Here is a 26,140-nt window from a genome sequence, read left to right on the forward strand (position 1 = left end):
GTCCTTTCAGCCTCCTTCTGGACGGGAGCTTCTGTAAAAAGCTGGCTGCAGTTCGCCATCTTGGCTCCGCCCCCGAGGTGCTCATTCTTGAGGTATATCCTCAGAGGAAAAAAATAGTGAATATAATGAAAGAGTTAATAGTCAGATACGGGGGATAAATTAGATAACTTAATACCATAATGCTCCAAGAACATACTTTGTGAGATTTTCTACTTTTTAAAATATCTTAAGGTTTTCAGAATATAGTCTATCTTGGTGAGTATTCTATTTGCAATTTAAGAAAAATGTGTGCTCTGGGCGGCGCCTGTGCCTCAAAGGAGTAAGGCACTGGAGGTGGCGGGTTCAAACCCAGCCCCAGCCAAAAACTGCAAAAAAAAAAAAAAAAAAAAAAATGTGTGCTCCACTGTTGTTGGGTGTTCTATGATGTCGATTAGGTCAGGTTGGTTGATGGCGTTATTCAGACCTTCTAGGTCCTCAGTTATTGTCTACTTTTTTTTCTCACTCATTGAGAAAGAAATGTTAAAGTCAACATTAGTAAATGTGAATTTGTCTGTTTCTTCTTTCCTCTAGAGGTTTTATTGCATGTCTTTTTAATCACTGATGTTAGGTACGCAAAATCATCATGCCTTCTTGGAGAACTGATCCCTTTATTATTATGTAACATCTCAATTCCTATATTATTTCTTCTTTCGAAGAAGAAGATACTTTGTTCGATATTAATATATAATAATAATCTACTCCAGCTTTCTTTTTGTGGTTACAGTTTATGTTTATTGTTTATCCTTTTATTCATAATGTATCTATGGTTTTATATTTAATGGGAAAATATCAGGCAGGCATGGTGGCTCATGCCTATAATTTCAGCACTTTGGGAGGCCAAGGTGGGAGGATCACTTGAGGCCAGCCCAGCCTGGGCAACATAGCAAGACCTTATATCTACAAAAGAATTTTTTTTAAATAGCTGGGTATGGCGGTACACGCCTGTATTTCCACTTACTCAAGAGGCTGAGACAGGAGGATCACTTGAGCCCAGAAGCTTGAGGCTGCAGTGAGCTATGATTATACCACTGTACTCCAGTGGGGCTGACAAAGTGAGACCCTGTTTCCAAAAATTAAAATTAAAAATAAAGTGAGACAATATCAAATGTTTAATAGGCATGCAGTAGGAGTGCCAGAAGGAGAAGAGGGAATGAGCAGAACAAATATTGGAAGAACTGATGGCTGAGAATGTTCTGAAATTCATGACAGATACACAGCCCTAATAGATCTAAGAAGCTCAGAAACATCTAAACAAAAACAAAAGCAAATAAACAATCAAACAAAAACATCACACCAGCACTGAAAATAGAATGCAGAGGAAATTCTGAAGACAGCCAGAGAAAAAAGGCATATTCTATTTCCTGAGGGAGATGCCTAAAGAGTGGTCAGAAACATCATTCCATGGTCCAAAACTTAAAAACAAATTTAGAATTTGCTCCACCAAACTTAGAGCCAATTGTTTTCCAGCAATCTTGAAACTTTCAATAAAGCACCCTTTGACCACCAGATATTCCAAAGTACAGAGAAGTGGCTTATTCAGAACAACCCAGGAAAACAACTCCCCCGACAAGTACAAGTTCTGTCACTTGCTAGCATCTTCCTCAACCTGCCTGCTCTGCCCACTGACCTGCTGGTACCGTCTGTGTCATCACCGATGCCCTCCAGAGGGCCTTACAGAAGAGCAGGGCACCCAGAGGGACATTCAACTCTGGCGGAGAAGGAGATTGAGCATGTTTCTAGATGAGGACAACCCACCCAAACTCCCAGGAACCGGTCAGAGGGCATACTTTCTGCACACTGGTGTTCACAGAAATTATGGAGACCACTAATAAAAAAAAAAGAGAGGGCTGGGCACCAAGGCTGCTAGAGATGTCCTGTTGGCCAGCTGTGGCACCTGCACCCTGCTCTCTCCAGTCCTGGTTGGGGTGGGGGGCAGGGGAAGAGAGAGATAAAGAGCGAGAGAGATGGATGGGAGAGGGTACCAAACAACAGAACAGGGAAATATTTTAAAGACAAGAAAAAATAATGATGGCAAATTGAGCAGGGGAGATTGTCAAGGGCACAGTCTGGAAGGACACAGAGTGAGATGAATATGTGTTTGCTAAAGAAGGGTAGATGCAAGGTGGTGGGCAGAGGAGAATTCAAAAATAAAATGTAGGGCAGTGCCTGTGACTCACTGGGTAGGGCGCTGGTCCCATATACAGAGGGTGGCGGGTTCAAACCCGGCCCCAGTCAGCTAAAACAGCAGTGGCAACTACAACAAAAAATAGCCGGGCGTTGCGGCGGGTGCCTGGAGCTCCAGCTACTTGAAAGTTTGAGGCAAGAGTTGGGGATTGCTGTGAGCTGTCACGACACTCTACCAAAGATGACATAATGAGACTCTGTCTCAAAAAAAAAACAAACCAAAATGTAAACCATGACACAAAACAATTCAGTGATGGGAAACAACTATGAGTGTGTATAAGAAAGAGAGTCGCAGCTAGAAATCCTGATGGGATATATAAAGTCTGGCAATTAAGTTCATAAATTTGCCATAGAAAAAGTGCTACATACCTCATTGCTAAATATCAGTAACTATGGTCCCTCCTCTTGGGAAGCTATGCACTGATGCCGGCACCTAGTCCACCCTTCAAAGCGATTTTGGAACTTTTTGTCTGGAATGGTCATCAGAGCCATTGTATTCACCTTGCATCCTGAATGTCGTCAAAATGTCTTCCTTTTAAAATTTCCTTTGTCTTCAAGAAGAAAAATGTCACTGGGTACCAGATCAGGTGAGTAGGGAGGGTGTTACAATACAGTTATTTGATTACTGGCTAAAAATTCTCTCACAAACAGTGCTGTGTAAGCTGGAGCATTGTCATGATGCAAGAGTCATGAGTGGTTGGCCAAGATTTTCAGTTAAGATTTTCCTAACTATTTCTCTATGGATGTTTGCTTGACCTGCTTTGCTTCTCACAGTCAGTGGACAATTTTGACACACAACTCGGCAAATTTTTGCAATGGTTTCATCAGTTTTTCTCGTTACTGGCCTCCCTAATGTCTCTTCATTGGTGACACTTTCTCTCCCCTAAGAAAAATGTTTAATCCATTTGCACGCTGCCATTTTCTTCATGGCATTATCCCCATAAACTTAGACCAATGTGTCCCTGATTTCACTTCCACTATTGCCAAAAAGTCCTCAATCTCTTTTTACCTTAAAAGTGTTAAGGAAAAAAAATATTAATGTGCTCACTGTGTGTCAAGAAGCTGATGATTAAAAGGGTCTGCAGGTCCTGGTCAGCAGCCACAGCCCCAATCTTGCTCAGAGCATGCAGCTCAACGATGAACAGTGTGGAAGGGCGTTAAGCCCCAGCTGCTCTTCGGGCTCTCAAGCTGGTCAAGGCTTCCTCATTTTCCCAGCTGACTTTATTTTTAAGAACAGAATTCGATTCCTTTCCCAAACGACTACTCTGGAACCCCAAACTACACTGGCAATCACAGCAAGGGGTAGGAGGGTGTTTCTCAGTGCAGCTGAGTTTCTCAGTGCAGTTTCTCAGTGCAGCTGAGTCCCCATCCCATTTGTCCACATGCCAAATCTTCCACTTATACACTCATTGTACTTTGGGGAGACTAAAAATTCACATCCCTGACATAGTATCACTTGGCAAAAAGGGCCGTCTGAAATTAGGCTTAGAGGTCAAATGTGTCTTTAATGGAGAAGGACACAGTGGCCCTGACTACCAAGTTAGCACTTGGAGTCTGTAGATGCTGCTGGAGATCAGCAATGGGAAAGGTGATGGTTCTCTGGGAATTACAGAATGATCAACAGGATTTTGTTTTTGTTTTTGTTTTGTGAACCAAAAGAGGAACAGGAATTTTCTCACTTGCTTGCATGATTCCCTGTTACTAAGCAGAATATTAAAATCTTATGAGGGCCAAGAACGGTGGTTCATGCCTGTAGTCCTAGCACTCTCGGAGACTGAGGCAAGAAGATCCTTTGAACTCAGAAGTTCAAGACCAGACTGAGCAAGAGCAAGACCCCATCTCTACTAAAAATAGAAAAAATTAATCAGTCATTGTAGCCAGTGCCTATAGTCCCAGCTTCTTGGGAGGCTAAGGCAGGAGGATCGCTTGAGCCCAGGAGTTTGAGGTTGCTGTGAGCTCTGATGCCCCAGCACGTAACCTGGGCAACAGAGTGAGTCTCTGTCTTAAAAAAAAAAATTCTTGTGGGGATGATATGGTGACCCAAGTCTGAACTGGAAACTCTTCAGTGACTATCCACCCTTAGAAAGAAATAGGCCAGAGTGTTCTTTCAGATCCTCAGATTTCAGTTGTGTGTGACAGAGCACCAGGCTGCTTTAGAGTTTTATCATCTGGGTAAGAGGATACTGTGTGGGGAGCAGGCTTTTATGAGGTCCAGATTACTATGAACATGTACTACACAAGTTATTAAATTTTTAGTTCAAATCTGCTAAATGCCTGGCCCTTGTTTTCTTTCTTGGACCAATGCCCAGCTCCCCATTGAATTCAGATGCCACACAGGTGGGGTAAATCCGTGGAGAATGTTCTGCTCACCGTCCTGTTCCACCTGCGGTGAGAGACACAGCCGGCCCCTCCTCTGGGGAGAGAAGGGTCCTCTCTGAGTGAGCATCTCCAACAAGAAGAGACTCACAGTGGAGGGCAAAGCCCCTCTCCTGCTGGCAGCCAGGGGCCTGCTGCAGACCCGGCTCTCCCCAGAAGCCAGCACTTCTTAGGTCTAGGGCAGTGTTTTTCAACCTTTTTATTATCTCACAGCACACTCAAACATATAGTTAAACTTCCATGACACACTTAAATTATGTTAATCAAAAACAAGAATAAAAAAAGAATATACTGGCTCAGCACCTGTAGCTCAGTGGTTAGGGCACTGGCCACATACACCTGGGCTGGTGGGTTCAATCCCAACCGGGGCCTGATAAACAACAACAACAACAAAAATAGCTTGGCCTTGTGGTGGACACCTTCTGCTTCTCAAAAAAAGAAGAATATACTTACTGTGCTTTCAGTATCTTTCAAAAATAATTTAATTAATGATCTTTAGAAATTTTGGAAGCACATCTAAGATCCTCTCACGGCACACCAGTGTGCTATGGCAAATCAGTTGGAAATTACTGGTCTAGGGGCTTCCTGAGAGATGCCTCAGCTTGGCAGCATATTGAGGTGCTGATGGAACACCCCCCAGAAGAGTCATCTCTTAAGCACTGAACCGCTGCTTCATTCACCAAGATTTCCTGGGTGTTACAGGTTAAAATTCATCTACCCCCCCACCAAAGATATATTGGACGCTTAACATCTGGTACCTTAGAATGTGACCTGATTGAAGACAGGGTCTCTACAGAGGTAATCAAATTACAGCTAAGTCATTTGGGTGGGCCCCAATCCAATATGACTGCTATAAAGAAGGACGGATTTGGCTATAGAGACAGACATGTAGAGACGCAGAAAGAGGACCATCTATGAGCCTTGGAGAGGCCTGGGACAGATTCTTGCCTCAGGACCCTTGACCTCAGACTTCTAACCTCTGGAGAACTATAAGACAATAAATATCTGATGTTTAAGTCTCCCAGTCTGTGACTCCCCTAACGGGGAGCCCTGGACTAATCAATGTAGCCTCCTGTCCTCCAGGACCCAGGCAGGTAAAGCCCAGAGCGGAGCCTGTGTCTGAGCTGGTCCTGTCTTTGATGGGCAGCACAGCCGAGGGGGAAAGGAGCTCAGCAAGGGTGAAGCATTGTTAACAGGAGTGTCGGAAGTGATTTGGTTCCTTATGGAGGATTGAGTTCCTCAGCCTAATCTAAATGTTGTGAAAACTGTGTGTGTGTGTGTGTACACACATGCTTCCTATAGTGTGTGTGTACACGCCCCTCACATAGGACAGTGGGCATAAAATGGTTACCCAGAAGTGAGGTCACCAGCAGGGGCCCCCAAGGCCTTGGTCAGGGTGGTACACAGGCAGTACCCATTTGATGACTGCCATGTTTCTGTCCAGGAGAACTGTTCCTATTCAGCTTGGGGCCCAGTCAAAAAGTAATGTTCCCTGCCCATAAAAATAAATGAATATAAAAATATTAAGTCCTCAGAAGGAAAGTTTCTATAGACATAAAGAGCAGCAGCTTTACCTGAATGCCATGCTTTTAATGATCAGTTGCTTCTTTGCAAAATCTGTTAAGACAGCTGATGACTTCAAACAAAACAAAACAAAACCAGATAAGGCCAAACTTGGGTTTACCTGAAACAAAATGGAGAGAAGCAGGCTTTTTAAAAAACTAGCTGAGGCTTGGCGCCCGTAGCTCAGTGGTTAGGGAGCCGGACATATACACTGAGGCTGGCGGGTTCGAGCCTGCCCGGGCCTGCTAAACAGCAATGACAGCTGCAACCAGAAAAATAGCAGGCACTGTGGCGGGAGCCTGTAGTCCTGGCTACTTGGGAGTCAGTCTCAGCTACCTGGGAATCTGAGGCAAGATAATTGCTTAAACCCAGGAGTTGGAGGTTGCTGTGAGCTGTGACGCCATCGCACTCTACTGAGGGTGGCATAGTGAGACTCTGTCTAAAAAAGAAAACTAGCTGAGTTTTTAATAAATGGGATTAGATTGCCATTCAAAAGACCCAGCAGAAATAAGTTCTTTCCATAGGGAGGGCATCCCACATTCTTTTATTTCTTCTCCTTCCTCCACCTGAATCTATTCCTGGCCAGAAAAAAATACAAGACACTTAGTCAAATTTGAATTTCCAAAAAAACAAGGACTAATTTTTCAAAGTATAAATATCTCTAGAATATTTCATGACACACACTTATACTAAAAAATAATTTGTTGGCCGGAGACGCCATCTTTCAGTAATTCACCAAAATGACAAACACAAACGAAAAGAGGAGAGGCGCCCGATACGTGTTCTCTAGGCCTTTTAGAAAACATGGAGTTGTTCCTTTGGCCACATACATGTGAATCTACAGGAAAGGTGATATTGTAGACATCAAGGGAATGGGTACTGTTCAAAAAGGCAGGCCACACAAATGTCACCATGGCAAAACTGGAAGCGTCTACAGTGTTACCCAGCATGCTGTTGGCATTGTTGTAAACAAACAAGTTAAGGGCAAGCTTCTTGCCAAGAGGATTAATGTTAGTATTGAGCATATTAAGCACTCTAAGAGCCGAGATAGCGTCCTGAAACGTGGGAAGGACTATGATCAGAAAAAGAAGGAAGCCAAACAGAAAGGGCCCTGGGTTCAACTGAAGCTCCAGCCTGCTCCACCCAGAGAAGCCCACTTTGTGAGAACCAACAGAAAGGAGCCTGAGCTCCTGGAACCCATTCCCTATGAATTCATGGCATAATAAGCATAAAGCATAGCACACAGGAGTACCAGTAGACCCATGCTTTTAGGTGCAAGAACCTATTTATTCCCCATGAGCTCATGGCATAATAGGTATACAGCATAGCACACAGGATGACCAACAGACCTCATGTAAGAGTGATAAAAGGTGCTGGAATCTATTTCCCATGAATTCAAAAGTCAATCAACGCTTTGTCACATCAATGGCAAGGTGCCTCCCCGAGCTACTGGAACCTCTTCCCTATGAATTCATGGGATGGTAGATAAGAATAATAGCCTACTGCTACAGTAAAAATGTTTCTTGTTCATTCACTACAAATGTGATTTTTTTTTTTTTTTGCCGCAAATAATTATTAAACCAAATTTTAATGTATCCTAAAAAAATAATAAAATAAAAAAAATAAAAAATAATTTGTTGCTTATCTAAAATTTTAATTTTACTGAGCATCCTTTTCTGGGTGTGCTCAATCTGGCGACCGTCTCCCTGGCCCCAAAGCTGGACCCCGGCTGAGCTCAGATGAGTCGTGTGACGGTGCGTCCCGGTTCCATTTACTGCCGGACGGCCCTGAAAGCTACTCGGCCGTCACTTTGAGTCAGTGAACGTGGCTGCCCGGTGCCCAGGCTGGGGATTGGAGGGCAGGGCCTGGGGACCCCAGGGAGCTCCCCTATGGGGCCCGGCGCCAGCTCTGCCCACCGGAGCGCGACGGGGACCCTGTTTGCGTGTAGGGGTCCATAGGGAAGCAGTTCGCGACGCACTAAGGGAGACGGTCGGGCCCGCGGCCACTCTGATCTCCGGAGAGGCCCGGGCGCCGGGGGACCGCAGCAGCGCTCGGGCGCCCGGGCCGGCCTCGGGGCTCCAGGCAGCGGAGCCAATTCCCGGCCCCCGGGCCCGGCCCGCCTCAGCCTCGTCGCACCCCCTGGTGGCCACAGATGGGATGGAGACGCCGCTCACTCTCGCGCCGCCGCTGGACGGGAGGAGGGCTGGGGCGGCGGGTCCCTAGGGGAGCGAGTGCTTCCCGGGGCAAGGAAAAAGAAAGAGACTGTTTCCACCTAAGACACCGCTTTCAGAGTCTTCACGGACACAGTAGTCACAGCTGTGAGTCCCCCGAAGCATCACCGTGGCCACCCTGGGGACTTGGCTCAGCTTACCCCACACCCACGCCCTCTCATCTGCTCCTGACCCAGGTGCAGCAACCTCCCTCTCCTGTCCTATCCGTTCTTCCTCTCCAGTAAATGACTCCCCTCTGCATAAAACCTACTGTTATTTTTTCTCTCATGTTAAAAAAGAAAAAAAATCTCGGTCCCACTTCCCTTCCAGCTACTACTCTGGTTTTAGTGGGCTTTTGTTGGTGTTTGATTCGTTCTTTTTGCAACAAAATTTCTCTAAAAGGCCTGTGCTCTATGCCTCCAAGTTCCCTCCATTCTCTTTGTTGGAATTTTTATTGTGACATAGAACACAATAGAGAAAAGGGGTAAAAATAGAAACATAGCTTGACGATTTCCCTGAAACAAATACCCTTGCAACCACCAAGGGGAGTCAGTGGACAAGAGCTCAGAAGCCTTCCGACACCCCTCACCCTTCCCACCTCCAGAGCAGCTCCCCTCCTGACCTTTATGGTAATCTCCATTGATTTACTTGGTTTTACCATGTAAGCATGCATCCCCAAACTCTGTTCTTAAGTTTTACCTGTTTTTTTGAACTTCACAGATAACGAAATAATACCAGATGTCTTTCATGGCCAACTTCTTTCATTCAATACTGTTGGTCCAATCTGCCTGTGTTGACATGTGTAACTAACTGCATCTGATTTGTTTCTATTTACAGAGTTCTGCTGTATTATTTATTGATTGCTGTGTAATAAATGACCCCAAAACTTAGCAGCTTAAGACCAACATTTATTATTTCACATATGTTCCAAGACTCAGGAATCTGACAGTGGCATCTGTCCAGCAGTTGCAGCCAAGCTGCCTCCTGAGGCTGCAGGTTCTGAGGACTTGGCTAGGGCTGTGGGATTCTCTTCCAAACTCACCCCCATGGCTGCTGGCAGGAGACTTTGGTTCCTCATTACCTGGGTCTCTTGGTAGACAAATAAACCAAGAGCCAGAGCGTGAGTGAGAGAGGTCCCAAGATGGAAGCTGCAGCGTCACACAACCTGATCTCAGAAGCAGCCCACCACCACTGCTGCCCACGAGCTACTGATCATGTGGACTAACCCAGGTCCTCCCGAGATGGGACCATGCAAGATAGGAGCAAGGAGATCATTGGGAACCATATTAGAGGCTGCCTACCACAACCTTTGTGTAAAAGTAGAAAAATACATCCATGTTTCGCTTGGGGCTGTTATGAATAGAGCTTCTGTGAACCTTCCTGTACCAGTCTATTGGCGCTCACGTGCACACACTTCCGTCGGGTAAATACCTAGAGTATAATTACCAGGTCACTGCCTATGCATGATGTCAACTTTAGTAACTAGTGACAAACTGTTTCACTAAGTGATCTACAGATTGACACTCACACCGGTAGTATATGAGATTTCCAGTTGTTACATGTTCTCAGCACCACTTGATATGGTCAATCTCTTTTAACCAGCCATTCTGGTGAGTTTGAAGTGATATCCCATCGTGGCTTTAATTTGCACATCTCTGACAGATAAAGTGCTGGAACAGCTTTTCATGAATTTGATAGCCATTGGGATATTTTGTCTGGTGAAGTGCAGTGGGCATGGAGCTATGGCACTCAGATTGATTTTCCTTCAAGGAAGGACTTGGAGCCCAGCTATAGGGAGTGTGGTCAATGCATAGCTGGCAGTTCCTGCAGCATCTGCCTTGTCTGCAGAGAACCACCTTGTCCAAGGTCACACTCTTCCTGGGGGAGCCCGTGCTTTGCCCATGCAAGGACAGACCAAAAGCACAGCCCTTTCCACTTGACATGGGACAGGCTAATGAGTAATGTCTAGTCCTGAGCTGCTGCCAGGTTGGCCCAGGCTTTGTTGAACTCCACCGTAGCTCAGCTCCTTCTGTGCTCAGTCCTGCCTCTGTTCCTTTTCTTCACAGTAAGCCTCTGGGTTGCTGATAAATATCTCGAAGCTCTAACTCCTTCTTAGGGTTGCTTCTGAAGAGCACCGTCCACAATGTGAAGAGCCTTCTCCAAGTCCATTTCTCCATTGAATTCTCAGGGATTTTTCTCTTCACACCAATTTGCTGCTTTTTGTTCATTAAGAATACAAGTCCCTTGTCAATTACGTGTGTGGTAAATATCTCCTCCCACTCTGTGGCTTGTCTTATTAATTTCTTTATTGTGTCTTTGAAGAACAGAAGATCTTCATTTGGATGTAATTCAATTTATCAGTTTCTTTCTAGAAATACTCTTTGTATCCTGTGTAAGAAGTCTTCTCCTACCCTAAGGTTACAAATACATTCTCCTGTATTGTAGTCTAAAAGCTTTTATTGTTTCATCTTTTAAATTTAGATTTATAAGCCACCTGGAATTAATTGTTGTGTAAGGCATGAGAAATGATACATGGGGGCTGAGAATCATTTTTTTTCCTAAATGAATATCCTATATCCATATTTTCAAAATGCCTCCTTCTCCCCAATGTTTGCGATGCCAGCTGTCATGTAGATCCAGTGTGCGAGTCTGTCCACATAGATGGGTCTGTTTCTGAATCCCGGTATCATTAGCCTATTTGTCTGCTCTCATTCTGATTCCACATGTTTAAGTCCCATCACTTTCCCCCCAAATTTCAAAAAGTGTGGTAAAATACACGTAACATAAAATTTACGTGTTTAAATTTTAAGAATGGTTAAGATGATAAATCCAAGGCAGATGGATTGTTTGAGCTCCAGAGTTTAAGAACAGCCTGAGCAAAAGTGAGACCCGGGTCTCTACTAAAAGTAGAAAAACTAGCCAGCTGTGGTGGTGCATGCCTATAGTCCCAGTTACACGAGAGGCTGAGTCAAGAGGATCTCTTGAGCCTAGGAATTGGAGGTTGCTGTGAGCTGTGACAACACAGCACTCTACCCAGGGCACAAAGTGAGGTTCTGTCTCAAAAAAAAAAGAGTTTTATCGTTTTAAGTCTTACACCTTCCATCTCTGATCCATTTTAGTTACTTTTTGTATATGTTCTTAAGTAAGGGTCCAACTTCATTCTTTTGCATGTGAATATCCACTTTTCCCAACACTATTTGTTAAGACGATTGTCCTTTCCCCAGTGAATGATCTTGGCACCCTTGTCAGAAATCATTTTACCACACACCTGAGGGTTTATTTCTGGGCTCTGGATTCTATTCCCTTGGTCTGTAAGTCTATATGCCAGCACCACACTTTTGATTACAGAGCTTTATAGTAAGTTTTGAAATCAGGACATGTGATGCCTCCAGCTTTGTTCTTTTTCAAGATTGTTTTGGTGATTTGCAGTCCCTTGCAATTCCATATGAATTTTAAGATGGTTTTTCTATTCCTGCAAAAAAAAAAAAGTTGTTGAGATTTTGATAGAGATTGCATCGAATCTATAGATCACTTTGGATAGTACTGATGTCTTAACAACTTGAAGACTTTCAGTCCAGGAACATGGGATGTGTTTACATTTATTTATGTCTCTTTAAATTTCTTTCAGCAATGTTTTATCGTTTTTGTTGTATAAGTCTTTCATCTTTTTGGTGAATTCCTAAGTGTTTTATTCTTTTTCTGCTACTGTAAATATAACTGTTTTTATTATTTCTTTTTCAGGTTATTGTTAGTGTATGGGAATGCAACTGATTTTGCTGTGTATTTGACTTTGTATCCTGCTACTTTGCTGAAATCATTTATTGCTTCTAATAGTTCTTCCCGTTTTATGTGTGAAATCTTTATGGTTTCCTGCATACAGGGTCTTATCATCTGCCAACAGAATCTTACTTCTTCCTTTCCAACTCAGATGCCTTTTATTCCTTCTTCTTGCCTAAGTGCTCTGGCTAGAACTTCTAGTACTATGTCGAATAGCAGGGATAAGAGTGGGCGTCCTTGTCTTGTTCCACTTTCAGGCTTTCACCATTGAGTATTTTGCTGTGTATCATGCAAACTTCTTTTGCCCAAATTTTTGAGGGGAAAAATAAGGATGCACACTATACATAGCTTGTTTAGCTTGGGAGGGAGCTAGGGAGCCCAGCAGGGCTGCCACACCGTCCCCCCGGGCCCAGGGGGCACTTGAGCGTCTATTCTGAAAGGATCTGGGATCTGGAGGGAGTAGGACAGAGCAGCCTCCACCAAGCACGGTGATCAGGGGACGGAGAAGTGGCCGGGCTGGCAAGGTGGGCTGTGGCCATGTGGGGCAAAGGTAGAGGCCTGAGGGCGGGCTACGAGGAGGGGACCAAAAGCCCCATGCAGGGCCCAGAAGCTGAGCAGCCCCAGAAGCTCCAGCTCTGCCAGCTTAGCATGTGACGTGGTGGGAGGGAAGGGGAAGGGCTCCTGGGAGACTGGGAGAGAGGGAAGAGGCAGCTTCACAGAGCACAGGGCTGCAGGAGGGCGGTGCAAGCTGCGTGTTTACTAAAGGCGCATCAGCCCTCCCCAGATGCGCTTTTCTGGAGGGGCATTTTCCTGAAAGTTTACGCCCCAAACGTGGGTGTACATTATACATAGGAGCACGTTATACACAGCCAAATAGAGTCAATTCACTGTGTATCTTTTATATATGTCTTTGATTAATCCCTTTTAATCCCACTTGGAGTGGGGTTTTGTGTCCAGTTCCTTTCCTGAAACTGCTCTGAGACAGTCCAACGCCACCTACCACCTCCTCCTGGCTGCATCCAGTGGCCACTTCCCAGTCCCCACCTCACTCTTCTCAGCAGCAACCGCACAGAGACACTCCCTCCTGCTTGGCACACTCTGTGCGTGGCTTCCAGGACACCAGGTTCCCTGGTTTTCCGGACACCTCACTGTTTGAGCCTGCTTAATCTCCCCGTCCTTCCTCTCCTCCTCCCCAGACAAGGCCTCCCTACACCTTTCTGTGGTGATCTTATTTAGCGGGTAAAAGCCATTTAATCCCAAAAGTATATTTCTGGTGGGACCTTCTTCTCAAAGTTCAGCCTCGTGCCTCCAGCTGCCTACCTAACTTTTCCACCTGAAGAGTCTCAAACTAACACGTCCAGGATAGAGCTGTCATGTCGTCTCCCAAACCTGCTCCACATCCCGCCTTCGCCTCCGCAGCTGATGGCAGCTCCAACCCTGTAGTTGCTCAGGCCCCAGCATGGTGGCAGCATCCTGACTACTCTCTCTCATAACCACCCGTCCAATTCTCAGGGAATCCTGCTGTATTTACCTTCAAACGAGGCACATCCCAAATGCACACTCTACACCCCATCTCCACAGCTGCTACCCAGCCGGAGCCTCCCTGTGGACAAATGGGTGGCTGTGGCCCATCTGCACATGCAAAATTCCCAGGGACTTTAGTGACAGCCTTCTCAGTGGGCTTCCTGCTTCAACACCGCTCTCCTCAGTCTTCCCTGAATATAACAGCCAGAGGGACCTGTTTGAGACATAAGACAGACTCTGTCTCTCCTCCACTCGAAATCCTGCCGTGGCTCCCGCTGTACTGAGAGTAGAAGCCAAAGTCCTTCCAGTCCCTGCCTGGTGCAAGTTCTGCACTCTGAGCTCACGTCCCCCTGCTGCCCCCTCACTCCGTCTGCCCCGGCCTCCTCACTTTCTCCACACACACTAGGCCACTCTGTCTTAGAGGCTGTGTGTTAGCTTCACCCTCTGTCTGGAACACATTCCCCCAAAGATCCACATGAATAACATCTTTACTTTTTCCTAGTACTCTGGGAGAGGTGGATGGATCACCTCGCTCAGGAGCTCGAGACCAGCTTGAGCAAGAGTAAGACCCCATCTCTACTAAAAAGAGAAAAAAACTAGCCCAGTGTTGTGGTAGGCACCTATACTCCCAGCTACTTGGGAGGCTGAGGCAAGAGGATTGTTCAGGCCCAAGAGTTTGAGGTTGCTGTGAGCTGTGATGACACACGGCACTCTACCCAGGGTGACAGAGTAAGACTCTGTCTCAAAAACCAAACCAAAACACACACACACACACACACACACAGCCTTCACTTTTTATTTATTTATCTTTGAGACAGAGCCTCAAGCTGTCCCCCTGGGCAGAGTGCCGTGGCATCACAGCTCACAGCAACCTCCAACTCCTGCCTCCTAAGTAGCTGGGACCACAGACACCCGCTACAACGCCTGGCTATTTTTTTGTTGCAGCCGTCATTGTTGTTTGGCAGGCCCGGGCTGGATTTGAACCCACCAGCTCAGGTGTACATGGCTGGCGCCTTAGCTGCTTGAGCCACAGGCGCTGAGCCAACCTTCACTTTTTCAAGCTTTGGCTCAAACATCAGTTTCTAGATGAGATCCATCCTGAACATGAAAATTGGAATATCCTCTCTCCTTCCTCACCTTCCTGGCTCTATTTTTTGTCTCTCTCTCTGTCTTTTTATGAACCATTTTTTTTTCATTGAGGCAATTTTACTAATTTTTACCTATTTTAAAATAAGTACTTTAAAAAAAATTTCTGGTTAATATGAGGGTATGAACAACCAAATCACAATATTTGAATTTGTTACACAGAGTCCCTCTTGTAGTTATGTCTGCCACCCAAAGGTGTGCCATACACCCCCACATTGTGTCCATTCAGTGGGAGCCCCAACTCCCCATTCCACTCCCCCCAGCTTGAATTGAAAGTTCAAGTTTTTCCCCGATGTGGGCATGAATTAGATCATCTACTGGCTTCATATTAGTATTGAATACACTGGATACTTGCTTTTCCATTCTTGTGATACTTTACTGAGAAGAATGCGTTTCAGCTCCATCCAGGTTAAGCAGGCCAGAGAATGTTAAGTTCAGGTTGAGTTTTCTTCAATAAGCTGGAGTGAATCTGTGGGCTCACAGCAAAAGTGGTATCTGTGAATGGTTCTCTTGGTTTAGAGAAATCAGGGAAAGATAATTGGTTCTTTCGCCAACAACCCTGAAATCTGCCATGGTTTATACACTAATGTGGAGACAGGTGTTTGCTGCAGCACAAGCTCCTTCCCCACCCTGCCCCGACACTGTGTCCTCCCTAATTTCTCAGCAACAGAGATGAGCTGGTGCCCAAAGGTCAGGGCTTTCACTTTCAGAGGTCTTGGGTGATTTGCACACAGCAGGCTGGAGAAATTCCCATGAAGCCAGCTGGGCAGCTGGTCAATGGTGCCGACCCCATGCAGAAAGTGACCGCCGCTGGGCAACCATCCGGTTGCAGAAACCCAGAAGCACTTCCCAGCAAGCTTCTATCTCCAGACCTGAAATCCAAGAAGTAATTATCATGGGGTTCTTGTCCACCAACTCCTCCACAATGGATGCACATGTGACTAAATATTAGATGATCAGGCTGAATGAGGAAAGCTTTTTGGCAGCAATGTGAGGACTCTAACCTTCAAATATTTATTCTGCTATTTCAGAATACCTGCTCCAATTTCAATTCAATAAATAAGTGCCGTGCAATGGGTTAGACCTCAGCAATTTTCAGAGTTCCCACACTGGTGGCGAAAAGAGATAAAAGAAAGAAATCCAGGCAGCCTGTAAAAAGTGCCCAGGAAAGTTCCAAACTGGCGTTAGCTTACTACGTTGCTATATTGCTGGGGTGCATTTTAGGAAATGGATGGCAGCAGCAAAAAATAAATCTGTGAGAAGAAATTTCAGTGCACTTGAATTTAAGCCTGAGAGTCATTACGAGAACTCCATTCTTCACAGAATCTTTGTCCTCATTTCCCTCAGCTTCAGTCCTCAGTCCCCTTCTCTGATGTAAAAAGTAATATTTAAGTGCCATCAAAGAAATTCTCCAAGAAACAAACACTTGGCCCAGTAAGAGAGCAGATCCTGTAGAACACTCTGGGTTAAGAAGGTGAAGCAAAGGCTATTAAGAGTAGATGGAGGGAGTGAATAGCCACACATCTTGGCCTCCCAAGGGTGTCCAGGATTGGAAACTCAGGGGTTTCCTATGTAATCAAGTTCAAGGCTGGGAAAGAATTTATTGCTTCTCTCAAGACAATGATTTTCTGTAACGCTTTCAAACCTTTAAATCAGGAAAGGTCTTAAAGGTCCCTTCAAACTTTTGGCTGACAGGGATTCACCCAAGCTGGAACTCTGCATCTCTGGGCATTGTAGGAACTCATTTGAACACGGCAGGGGAGCTCTGAGAGGGGAGGATCCGAGCAAGTGGAACCACAGGCCCATGCTCTGAGAACTCCGGGGGGTATGGTAGGTGGTCACACTACCCCTGATCCTGCCAGTTTCCATTTTAATGAGGGCTGTGTGTCTCTTTGTGTGTGTGCGTGTGTGTGTGCGCACACGCTTCTTCCTGGCCTCTCAAAATGGGAAGATGGAGAACAAGGATTGTGGAATGGGGTGCAGAACCCTGTCAGGGAAGATGCCTGGGTCCCAGCTCCAGTTCACCAACTGTGCCGGGTCACTTCTGGCTCTCCAATTTTATATCCGTCCCTCACATCCATGTCTGACCTCTATGTACCACAGGAAAGGCGACTTGCTCCAGCTCAGAGCTGCACAGAGGGCACCCCAAGCTCCTGCACTTACACACATGCTTTCATTAACTTCCCCCAAGAAGCCCTCAGAGGGAGCGCCAAGACTCAACTTCAGGGCTTTTGTTTTTACTCCTGCACACTAGCTCCGCTTACATTAGGGATGGAGGGACTTAGGGCAGAGAATGCGGTTCAGCCTAGTACCAACAGAACTTTAAACATCGTACTGAGTGAGGTGGAGGAAGCCTCCACTTTTTCTCACTCTAAAAAGGATTCCTTTTTAACACAGTGAAACATTCAAAATTCTACTCAAAACTCAGCATTAGTATTAAAAACGTAAACTCCACCTAAAACATGCTGTTCCTGAAGTGTCACTCTTGACATTTAGTGAGATACCCTGTCATTAAGTCAGCAGACTTGAAAGATATGGGGGTTTTCAGTGAATAAGGAAAGAACGCTGTGGATCATAACACCACAGTTTCATCTCCATCCTCAGAAGCACTTTGCTGATAATCACATTAATCCTAATTTCCATGATAATAGACCCAGATCAGTGTTTTGTGAGTAGGAGTGGGTAGGTGGGGCAAGATCTCCTTGGGATCGTGGGAAAAAGTGACTGCAGAGCTCTGAGCCAGGAGCTGGCTGCGGGGACAGCACCACTCTACCCAGGGGAAAGGGGGCCCTTGCTGCCTTTTATGGGGGGTGCTTCTCTCCTGGCTCGCCCCCTTCTAATGGATGCTGTGTCAAGAAGAGGAACAGTAAGCTTTTGGAGGAACTTGGAAACAAGTGACACAGAACACAGCCCCAAGAGTGACTACAGTCCCAAGAACGTGACGGACAATCAAGAAATTAAAAAGCTGCAGAAACCCTGGATGTGACTGTAAAGCAAGTGACTAATGAGGCAGATGCAGACGCAGACTCCTGCATATTGATGAGGCTGCTATCGCTATCCCAGTAACACTACTGGGTGTCTCCTTGGGAATCCTCAGACCTGGTGCAAAGATCAGGGTTCTTAAAGTCTCTCATTCAATTGTATTCACATGCCTTATTTTGTATCAAAATACCTATCAGCAGCCCAGCATGGTGGCTGCTGTCTGTAGTCCCAGCTACTTGGGAGATTTGAGCCCCAAAGTTCAAGGTTACAGTGAGCTGATTGCCCCACTGCACAGCAGCCTGGGTGACAGTGTGAGATTTTGCCTCTAAGAAAAAAAAGGAAGAAAAATTTCAGACCCTCATAGTTGACACCAACCATGCCAACAAATTTAAATTCTTAAAGAATTTCGGTGTCTTATCTGATTGCTCACATACCTCAACGTGAACAATCCTAGCACAATGAATCTGATCTAATCCTAGCACAATGAATATGAATTTGTCTTCTGCAGTCCCTTGCAAAGAGACAATGTTTCCAAGAAAACCTGTAAGTAAATTTACTGTGTTGAAAGACATTTGGAAGAAAGACAATGATTAGGGGTAAAAGATTAAAGGGGCAGGAGGCAATTCTAAAAGGTGCAGACAGAAATAAACGTATTACAAAGCGTTTCTTTAATCTTGGTTCTTCCTCTCACAAACTAACAAATCATTCTTTGTTAATGAAATTTACAGCCCTATCGCCCTCTATGGGAACCAGACTGGAAGGTACAGAGGACGTCTGAATTGGTTCACACCTCAGTGGTATCCATTGCTGCCATTATCCAGATTTTTAAAGTGTAAGCCTCAAGTTGAGAGGGACACAGCTCCCTTTTTCTGTGTTCCCAGGCTGACGGGTTAATACTGAATCACCTAGTGCTGAAGAGAGTGGACAGTCCTTCCCACTCTCACCTTAAATTTGTAGCAGCCACTGACTGCCAGGACCACCAACAGGCCTTTGCTCAAGGTCCTGGTAAGTGAGCCCCAGCACTTCCACCCCACTTCTCGCACTGCTAGAATTCCATAGAAAATAGCTGCATAGAACCCTCTAACCCCACCCTGAACCTACCAGCTCCCTGTCAAAAAAGTGCCACTTTGCTCTTAGAGGCTACAGTGAACGTTGCTTCAATCTCAAATGCTAAGCGCCAAAGGCCCAAACCTTCAGGCTAGCTTAAATGTCACCCCACCTTTACCACAAAGCAGTGATGCCCAAATGTTTGGATCATGCACCCAAAGCAGAAAAAGTATCTATAATGCACCAATAAATGTTATTATTTATTTATAAATTATAGAAGTGTACAATTGTACAATATATTATGTACATTATAAAACACACAAAAATAGAAATTTAAAAGGATGAGATTAAATACAAATAATCATTTTAACACTTTCTCAATGGATTGATCATCTGCATACCCCCAGGATGTATACACTTCCACCTGAAACAACAGCCCTAAAGCATGCCAATGATTGCTGTTATTTGGGTTTTTAGCTCAGGTTACAGAAAAATGTACAAGATCACATTTTCTTTTTAAGTTTTGCAAAATAGCCCTAGCATCAAGTTTAAATGGATGAAGACGCACGGAGCTCACTTCTTGAGGCATATTTGGTTACTCACTACCCAGTGGGTAAAATGCCATGTTATGGTTCACTGATAGATATTTCACTTTAAGGCAGACTTGGGGGTTTCATGGAGCTGAATCAGAGTATTTTGGAGGAAAATGCTTTAAAGAAACATTTAAAAACAAAGGCTCAGGATTTGCCCATTTTTTTAAGCCAACAAATTAATAGTTAGACCCTAAGAAAAATAATTCTTCTGCCTACAAGACTTACAAAAAGGGCATTCCAAACAATGGCCAAGGCAAATGGATTAAAATGAATTGCACACATCTGCCTAAGTACCAGTGAGTTCGTAACGTTTTTTTGATAGCCCCAGTATCCAATCACAGAGCTGGGCACACAGAAACTCACTATGTGATAATGATGAACAACCTACTGAAAATTATGTAAGGCTCTGAATTACACTTGAAGTAAGAACTGTTACTACAGAACACTCCAGTGCGTGGTCTAAGTGTGGTTATGAATAACATGTCGGGAGAGGCTCAGTCTATTCCTCAACACTCCCTACCCGGTTCCACATCAGTTGTTTGACACCAATACCTCTCTGCTTCCCCTAGGGCCTGAGCTTCTAGCACACAGTGGAGCAGAACAGCTAGACAGCTCATCCTTCTCCACCCGTCAGTGCAAGCTGGGAAGAGCAAAACAGAGCACAGTAACAGGTATTGTTCCATACAATGGGTTCCTTAAATTAAAAAAAAAAATTCATAAAAACTAAAAAAATTTAAAGAAAATGAACATCTAACTTTGAGACTGAGATATCCACATGGAAAACACCTCTGGGCCTCAATCAATTTTTAGAACATTAAGATTCACAATTGCTATACTTTGAATTGTGGCAACTAAGTTTCCTCCTGGAAGGTTATATTTGTTTAAATGGGAACTTTACCAATTTAGGTAAAAATATTACACAACTTAAGTAACTTTCATAAATAACCAATTTCACTTTGTATACACGCTATGCTCAATTATTGACAAAATGTCACTATTTCTTGATAGAAAGAAAATTGAAATTTCAGATTTAATCAGATTAAATGCAAACTAGGATAAATTATTAATCCTATTCCAGAAAAAGAAAGAAGGGATGTGGAATTCAGTGACTTGCAGGAGAGAGAACCACATATTGAAAGTTCAGTTCCTTCACTATTGCAGTATGGAAAGAGGTTACCTAAAGTACTCAGTGGAGGAAACTTTATTTTATTTACTTGGGAAGAATATACACATCACACAAAGGGCAATGAAAAACAGATTGGTGGAGTTTTCTAAGTTGAGGTGATGCTGTTTTTTAAGCACTGTGGTGAGTTATTAGGTTGTGATATCATCCACTCCAGTCTTAAAACCACAAAGCAGCTAGCTGTTTGAATGAACTAGTACAGACTCTTTAAAAGCAAAATAGCCACTAGAAAAGAAATACTTTTCCTGAAAAGTATCTTTCAAGAAATTAGGAAATGTGTCTACTACACATTGTGTTTGGTTTGCTCACTTTCCTTGACTTGACGCCACACACGTTTTCTCTCTTCTCTCCTTTCCCCTGACATAAGCCGGCTCACTCCCTGCCACAACACTTAGGTGATCAGGAGCTGCCTCCCCCAGGCTGGCACTTCACAGCAAGACCTGATTTGAAAAGTAAACCCAACCTTCTTACTTATAAAATGAAACAAAAACAAATCCTCAGAGGCAGAGTGTCCTCCCTGCCAAAGTCTCACTAAACTGGCGATCAAGGCTCCAGTGAAAAACCTGCTTTGATCATTTCACAGGAAATATTACAACCTAAATTTAACCAAAAAAGTCATTCATGTTTTTGGTAATCTTCAAATTTTATTTCCAACTTCTGCAGTAACAAAATACCAGTGGTAATTCTGCATTGAAAGTAGTAACCTTTAAAGTAGACAAGGTCACAAATTCGTATTCCAACAGTACTTTGGCCTATGAAGATTTTGATAGATACAATCAGACTCATAATACTATACTTTTGCTTCCTCCATTGTAATAAAAATATTCACCTCACCTCAATGATTCAACATGTGCACACGTCTGCTCTTTATAAGCACGGTCCTTCCACAGCTGTTCTAATGTGAGGGGAAACCCCTCCTGCTCCTGGATTTTTCTACAGCACACAGAAACAGCAATTGCTTCAGCAGTAATGTACAATATTAGATTTTTAGTTGAAAAATAAATGAATGGATTACCCTATTTATGTTCTTTCTCTGGGAGTAAAAAGACACACACCACTGAAAACGTAAAATAAGCCAAACTTCTATTTTATTGACAGGAGTCCAAAACGAATACAAAAAAGCCTCCTTTGCGGGTTATATTTACTTTCCTTGAAGGCTTCTGATAAAGTCAGGTAGATTAAAAGCTAAGAATGTAGTTCAGCTTTTACAGTGAACTTTAAAAAAATGATTTAATAACATAAGCCACCAATATCAGAGAATATCTGGTCCCACAATCACTTTCAGACCTATCAGCTTATGAAAAGAATCAGATCCTGCATTGATCTGCTAAGACAGAGGCTTAAATTTATTAAGCCATTAAAAGCTATTTCCATAATCTGTCTGATAACTGTGAGCAATTACGAAAAGGAAAAGTCTGAATTGTAGCCCTCTATATTATGTGGAATGTGAAGAAACGCCAACTAATGACCAAGATAGGTAAAAATGAAAGGTTTAAATCTATAAATGGAGCTGCTATAGTTTTTATCACTGTAAAATGTCAATAAGTGAATAACAGAGCTTATCAAGAGATTATAAACTTGGCAGATGTTACTTAAAACATTTGTGGTGTTTATCATACATTAATGTTTACTGAAACTAAAGCTGAATGAAGAAAAGTTGCTCATTGATAGATTTTCATGTACCTTTACTTTTACCTGGACCATACATTGATCAGATAATACATAGCCCACACTTATGGACAGTTATAATAACAAAGGATTTATTATCATTTGCAGATGAAATAAATGCACCATCCCATACTTGACAGGCTCCAATAAGCCTTGAGCATTTTCAGATTGTACCAAGGCTCCACCGCTGCCTAGTTTTATTATGCACAGACTTCTAGAGTAAAGAAACTAAGACCTCCCTCCCTCAACATCACTTCTGTCCTGTTTCTGGTTTATTATACACTTCCAAAACAGCAACATTTTACAAAGATGTGCAGAGACTGTGGTCCGTTCAGAGAACTGCTTAGTCATCATCTTCCTCTTCCTCTTCTTCTTCCTCAAAGCTATCTTCAAAGCCCTCACTGTCCTCCTGGTCTTCATCCCCCTCTATTGCTGTGTCCCACTGTGGGTGATTTTCTGGCACAGGCTTAGCCTCATGAACTTCCAACTGGAAAAAATTAAACATAGATTATCAAAAATTTGGGGAGAAATAATGGAAGAAAAATCTGATAAACAAATAGTTTTATCTGACCACAGCAATTATAAAGAAACATTTTTATGGGTATAACATATTTAACACATTCATTCAGAATAAATACTTCATCCTAGAAATAAAACAAGTAAATATGACATCTTAATAGAAGTCTTCTGCTGAAAGAAGAAAAAAAGACCTATTTTGTAGCCTCTAGACTTACAAATTAAAAGTGTGTAGCCAATGAAAAAATATGGAACAGTCATGGGGAAAAAAAGAGCCTTTACTGGCTTCCCTCTGCTCTCTATAGCGCGATAATACTCTAATAGCATCTCTCCAACATAAAGGAATGCCTTGATACTTACAGAACCCATTTGCTGAGGCCCTATAAAGTTACAACATATTACAGTACATTAAGATTTATCAATAAAGCAATTTAAATTACGCAGTTACTCAAATGGAAAAATGTCATTTGTTAGAGTCATGATTCTTACCTTCAATGGTTTAATCTGATCCAAACCCATATAAGAGTCTGATCTCAGAAACACCGTATACTGATAATTTCCAGGCTTGCCTGGTGCAGGAAACTTCAGTTCTACCTAGAAAATAAAATCAGTACTTAAGAATCCAAATTTTGAGGAGGAAATGTACTCCTAATATTCCTAGACCAGAGTATTTAATTAACAGTCAGGTGTTTACTCAACTGATAATGTTAACCAATGTTATAAAAGTCCTAACAATGTTGTATTATTATACTACATGAAAAGGAAAAAAAATTATGCAAAATTAATGGAGTTAATTTCCTTCTCCACAGTTCAGGAAAGCAGACTGAAAGCTACCCAAACCTATGTGGACCATCACCTCCATAACTTGAAGAAATTAAATAAGGTATAAAAGTAAACGTAATTCTGGAATAAAATAAGAGACCTGATGAAAAAGGAGATAATTCTTGCCAAATTTTCTTATTTCCAGAATAAATACCTAATGCTCTAAAAGGTCAAGAGAATATCTTATTTTCTAGTAAATCATAAACTCCAAATTCAAACAGTAACAAATTCTTAGAAGTTTCTACTTCACTTAGACAAAGGAAAGAGTAAATTTTTTTAAATGACATTTGAATGCTCTAGTGATCTGCCTCCGAAATCTGTATTTTATAGCCAGGATTACATATTAAAATATACCAATAAGGAAAAAAAAAACTTAAAAAAAGATGAGGGAGAATCTTTAAAGAAAGATTAATCTAGGCAGTGCATGTGGCCCAAAGGAGTAGGGTGCCGGCCCCATATGCTGGAGGTGGTGGGTTCAAATCTAGCCCCGGCCAAAAACTGAAAAAAAAAAAAAGATTAATCTCAGTTTCGCTTTCTAACTATAACAGAAACCTATAAACTATATAAGAAAAATGTCTAAGCCATAACAATTAGGTAAGACAAAGAAATAAAGGGCATTCAAACTGAAAAATAAAGAAGTCAAATGGCCCATTTGTAAACCACATGATCCAATATATAGAAAAACCCAAAGTTTCTACCAAAAAAACTCTTAGAATTGATGAATTCAGTAAAGTTATAGTTCATCAGTAAAGTTACTGATGAATTCAGTGAAGTTACAAACTTTCAAAAATCAGTAGTGTTTCTATACACAAAGAACTAGCTGAAAGAAAAATCAAGAAGGCAATCTCATTTAAATACCTAGGAAAAAAATTAACCAAGAAGAGAATCACTTAAGCCCAAGAGTTTGAGGTTGCTGTGAGTTATGATATCATGGCATTCTACTGAGGGTGACAAAGTGAGACTGTCTTGAAATAAATAAATAAATAAAAATAAAAATGGGCAATGAACTGAATAGATTTTTCTGAAAAGAAGACATACAAATGGTCAACAAGTACATGAAAAAAATGCTCACCATCACTAATCAATCATCAGAGAAATGCAAATCAAAATCACATCACTACGCCCCAGTTAGGATGGCTATTACCAACAAGACACAGGCTGATGAGAATGTACACAAAAAGGACTGCTTATACACTGTTAGTGGGAATGTAAACTAGTTCAGCCACCATGGAGAAGAGTATGGAGGTCCTCAAAAAACTATAAATAGCACTACCACACGATCTAGCAATCCCACTACAGGGAATTTATCCAAAGGAAAGAAATCGGTACATTGAAAAGACATCCGCACCCCCATGTTTATAGAAGCACTATTCACAATCGTCATGATATAGAATCAACCTAGGTGTCCAACAAAGATGAATGGATAAAGAAAATGTAGTGTATACACATACACAATGGAATACTATTCAGCCATAAAAATGAATGAAATCCTGTCATTCATGGCAACATGGATCAAACTGAAGAACATTATGTTAAGTGAAATAAGCCAGGAACAGAAAGCTAAACACCACATGTTCTTACCCATATGCAGAAGCTAAAAAATGCTGATCTCATACAAATCAAATTAAGAGTAGAACAGAAGATACTAGAGGCTGGGAAGGGTAGGGAGAAGGAAAGGATAGGAAAAGAGTTGTTAAAGGACACAAAATTATAGCCAGTAGGAGGAATAAATTCTAGTTGTCTGTGTCAACTGTAGGATGTTAATAATGTATCATTTCAAATAGCTAGAAGGAGGTTATTGAATGTTTCCAACACAAAAAAATGATCAATGTTTGAGATGGGTATGCTAATTACCCTGAACGGACCGCTATACGCTGTATATGTACCAAAATATCACTATGTACCCCATGAGAATATATTATTATTTGTCAACTAAAAAAATAAAATTAGGCCAGGTGCAGGGGCTCGTGCCTGTACTTCTAGCACTCTGGGAGGTGAGCTAGAAGGTGGGAAGATCCCTTGAGCCCAGGAGTTTGAGACCAGCCTGAGCTAGAGTACAATCTCATCTCTACTAAAAACAGAAAAAATCAGCTGAGCATCATGGCAGGCACCTGTAGTTCCAGCTACTTGGGAAGTGGAGGCAGAAGGAACATTTAGACCCAAGCAGTTCAAAAGGTTCCTGTAAGCTAGGCTAATGCCAAAGTATTCTAGCCTGGGCAACAGAGTTAAGACTGTCTAAATAAATACATTCACATGAAAAAATGCTTGTCTTTAATCATCAGGGAAATGCAAATCAAAACCACTTTGAGATATCACCTAACTCCAATAAGATTAGCCCACATCACAAAGTCCCAAAACTGAAGATGCTAGCTTGGATATGGAGAGAAAGGAACTCTTCTACACCGCTGGTGGGACTGCAAACTAATATAACCTTTATGGAAAGAAGTATGGAGAATTTTCAAAGAACTAAAAGTGGACCTTCCATTTGATCCCACAATCCATTACTAGGT

The 26,140-nt window shown here is 42.8% G+C and overlaps 1 protein-coding gene across 1 annotated transcript in view; it reads right to left on the reverse strand.

The window, feature by feature from the left end:
• Window positions 1-19,084: 19,084 nt before the first annotated feature.
• Window positions 19,085-26,140, reverse strand: part of SEC63 (SEC63 homolog, protein translocation regulator) — a 79,546-nt gene continuing 72,490 nt past the window's right edge. Inside the window, exons 20-21 of the mRNA XM_012804442.2 lie at window positions 23,298-23,402; window positions 19,085-22,779 (exon numbers count right to left, since the gene is read on the reverse strand). Of these exons, the coding sequence (XP_012659896.1) occupies window positions 22,636-22,779; window positions 23,298-23,402 (249 nt within the window). The 3' untranslated portion in view covers window positions 19,085-22,635. The remainder of the gene's footprint in view (window positions 22,780-23,297; window positions 23,403-26,140) is intronic.

Source organism: Otolemur garnettii, unplaced genomic scaffold (genome assembly GCF_000181295.1).
Source record: "Otolemur garnettii isolate 467f Iridium unplaced genomic scaffold, OtoGar3 scaffold00002, whole genome shotgun sequence".
Taxonomy (NCBI): Eukaryota; Metazoa; Chordata; class Mammalia; order Primates; family Galagidae; genus Otolemur; species Otolemur garnettii.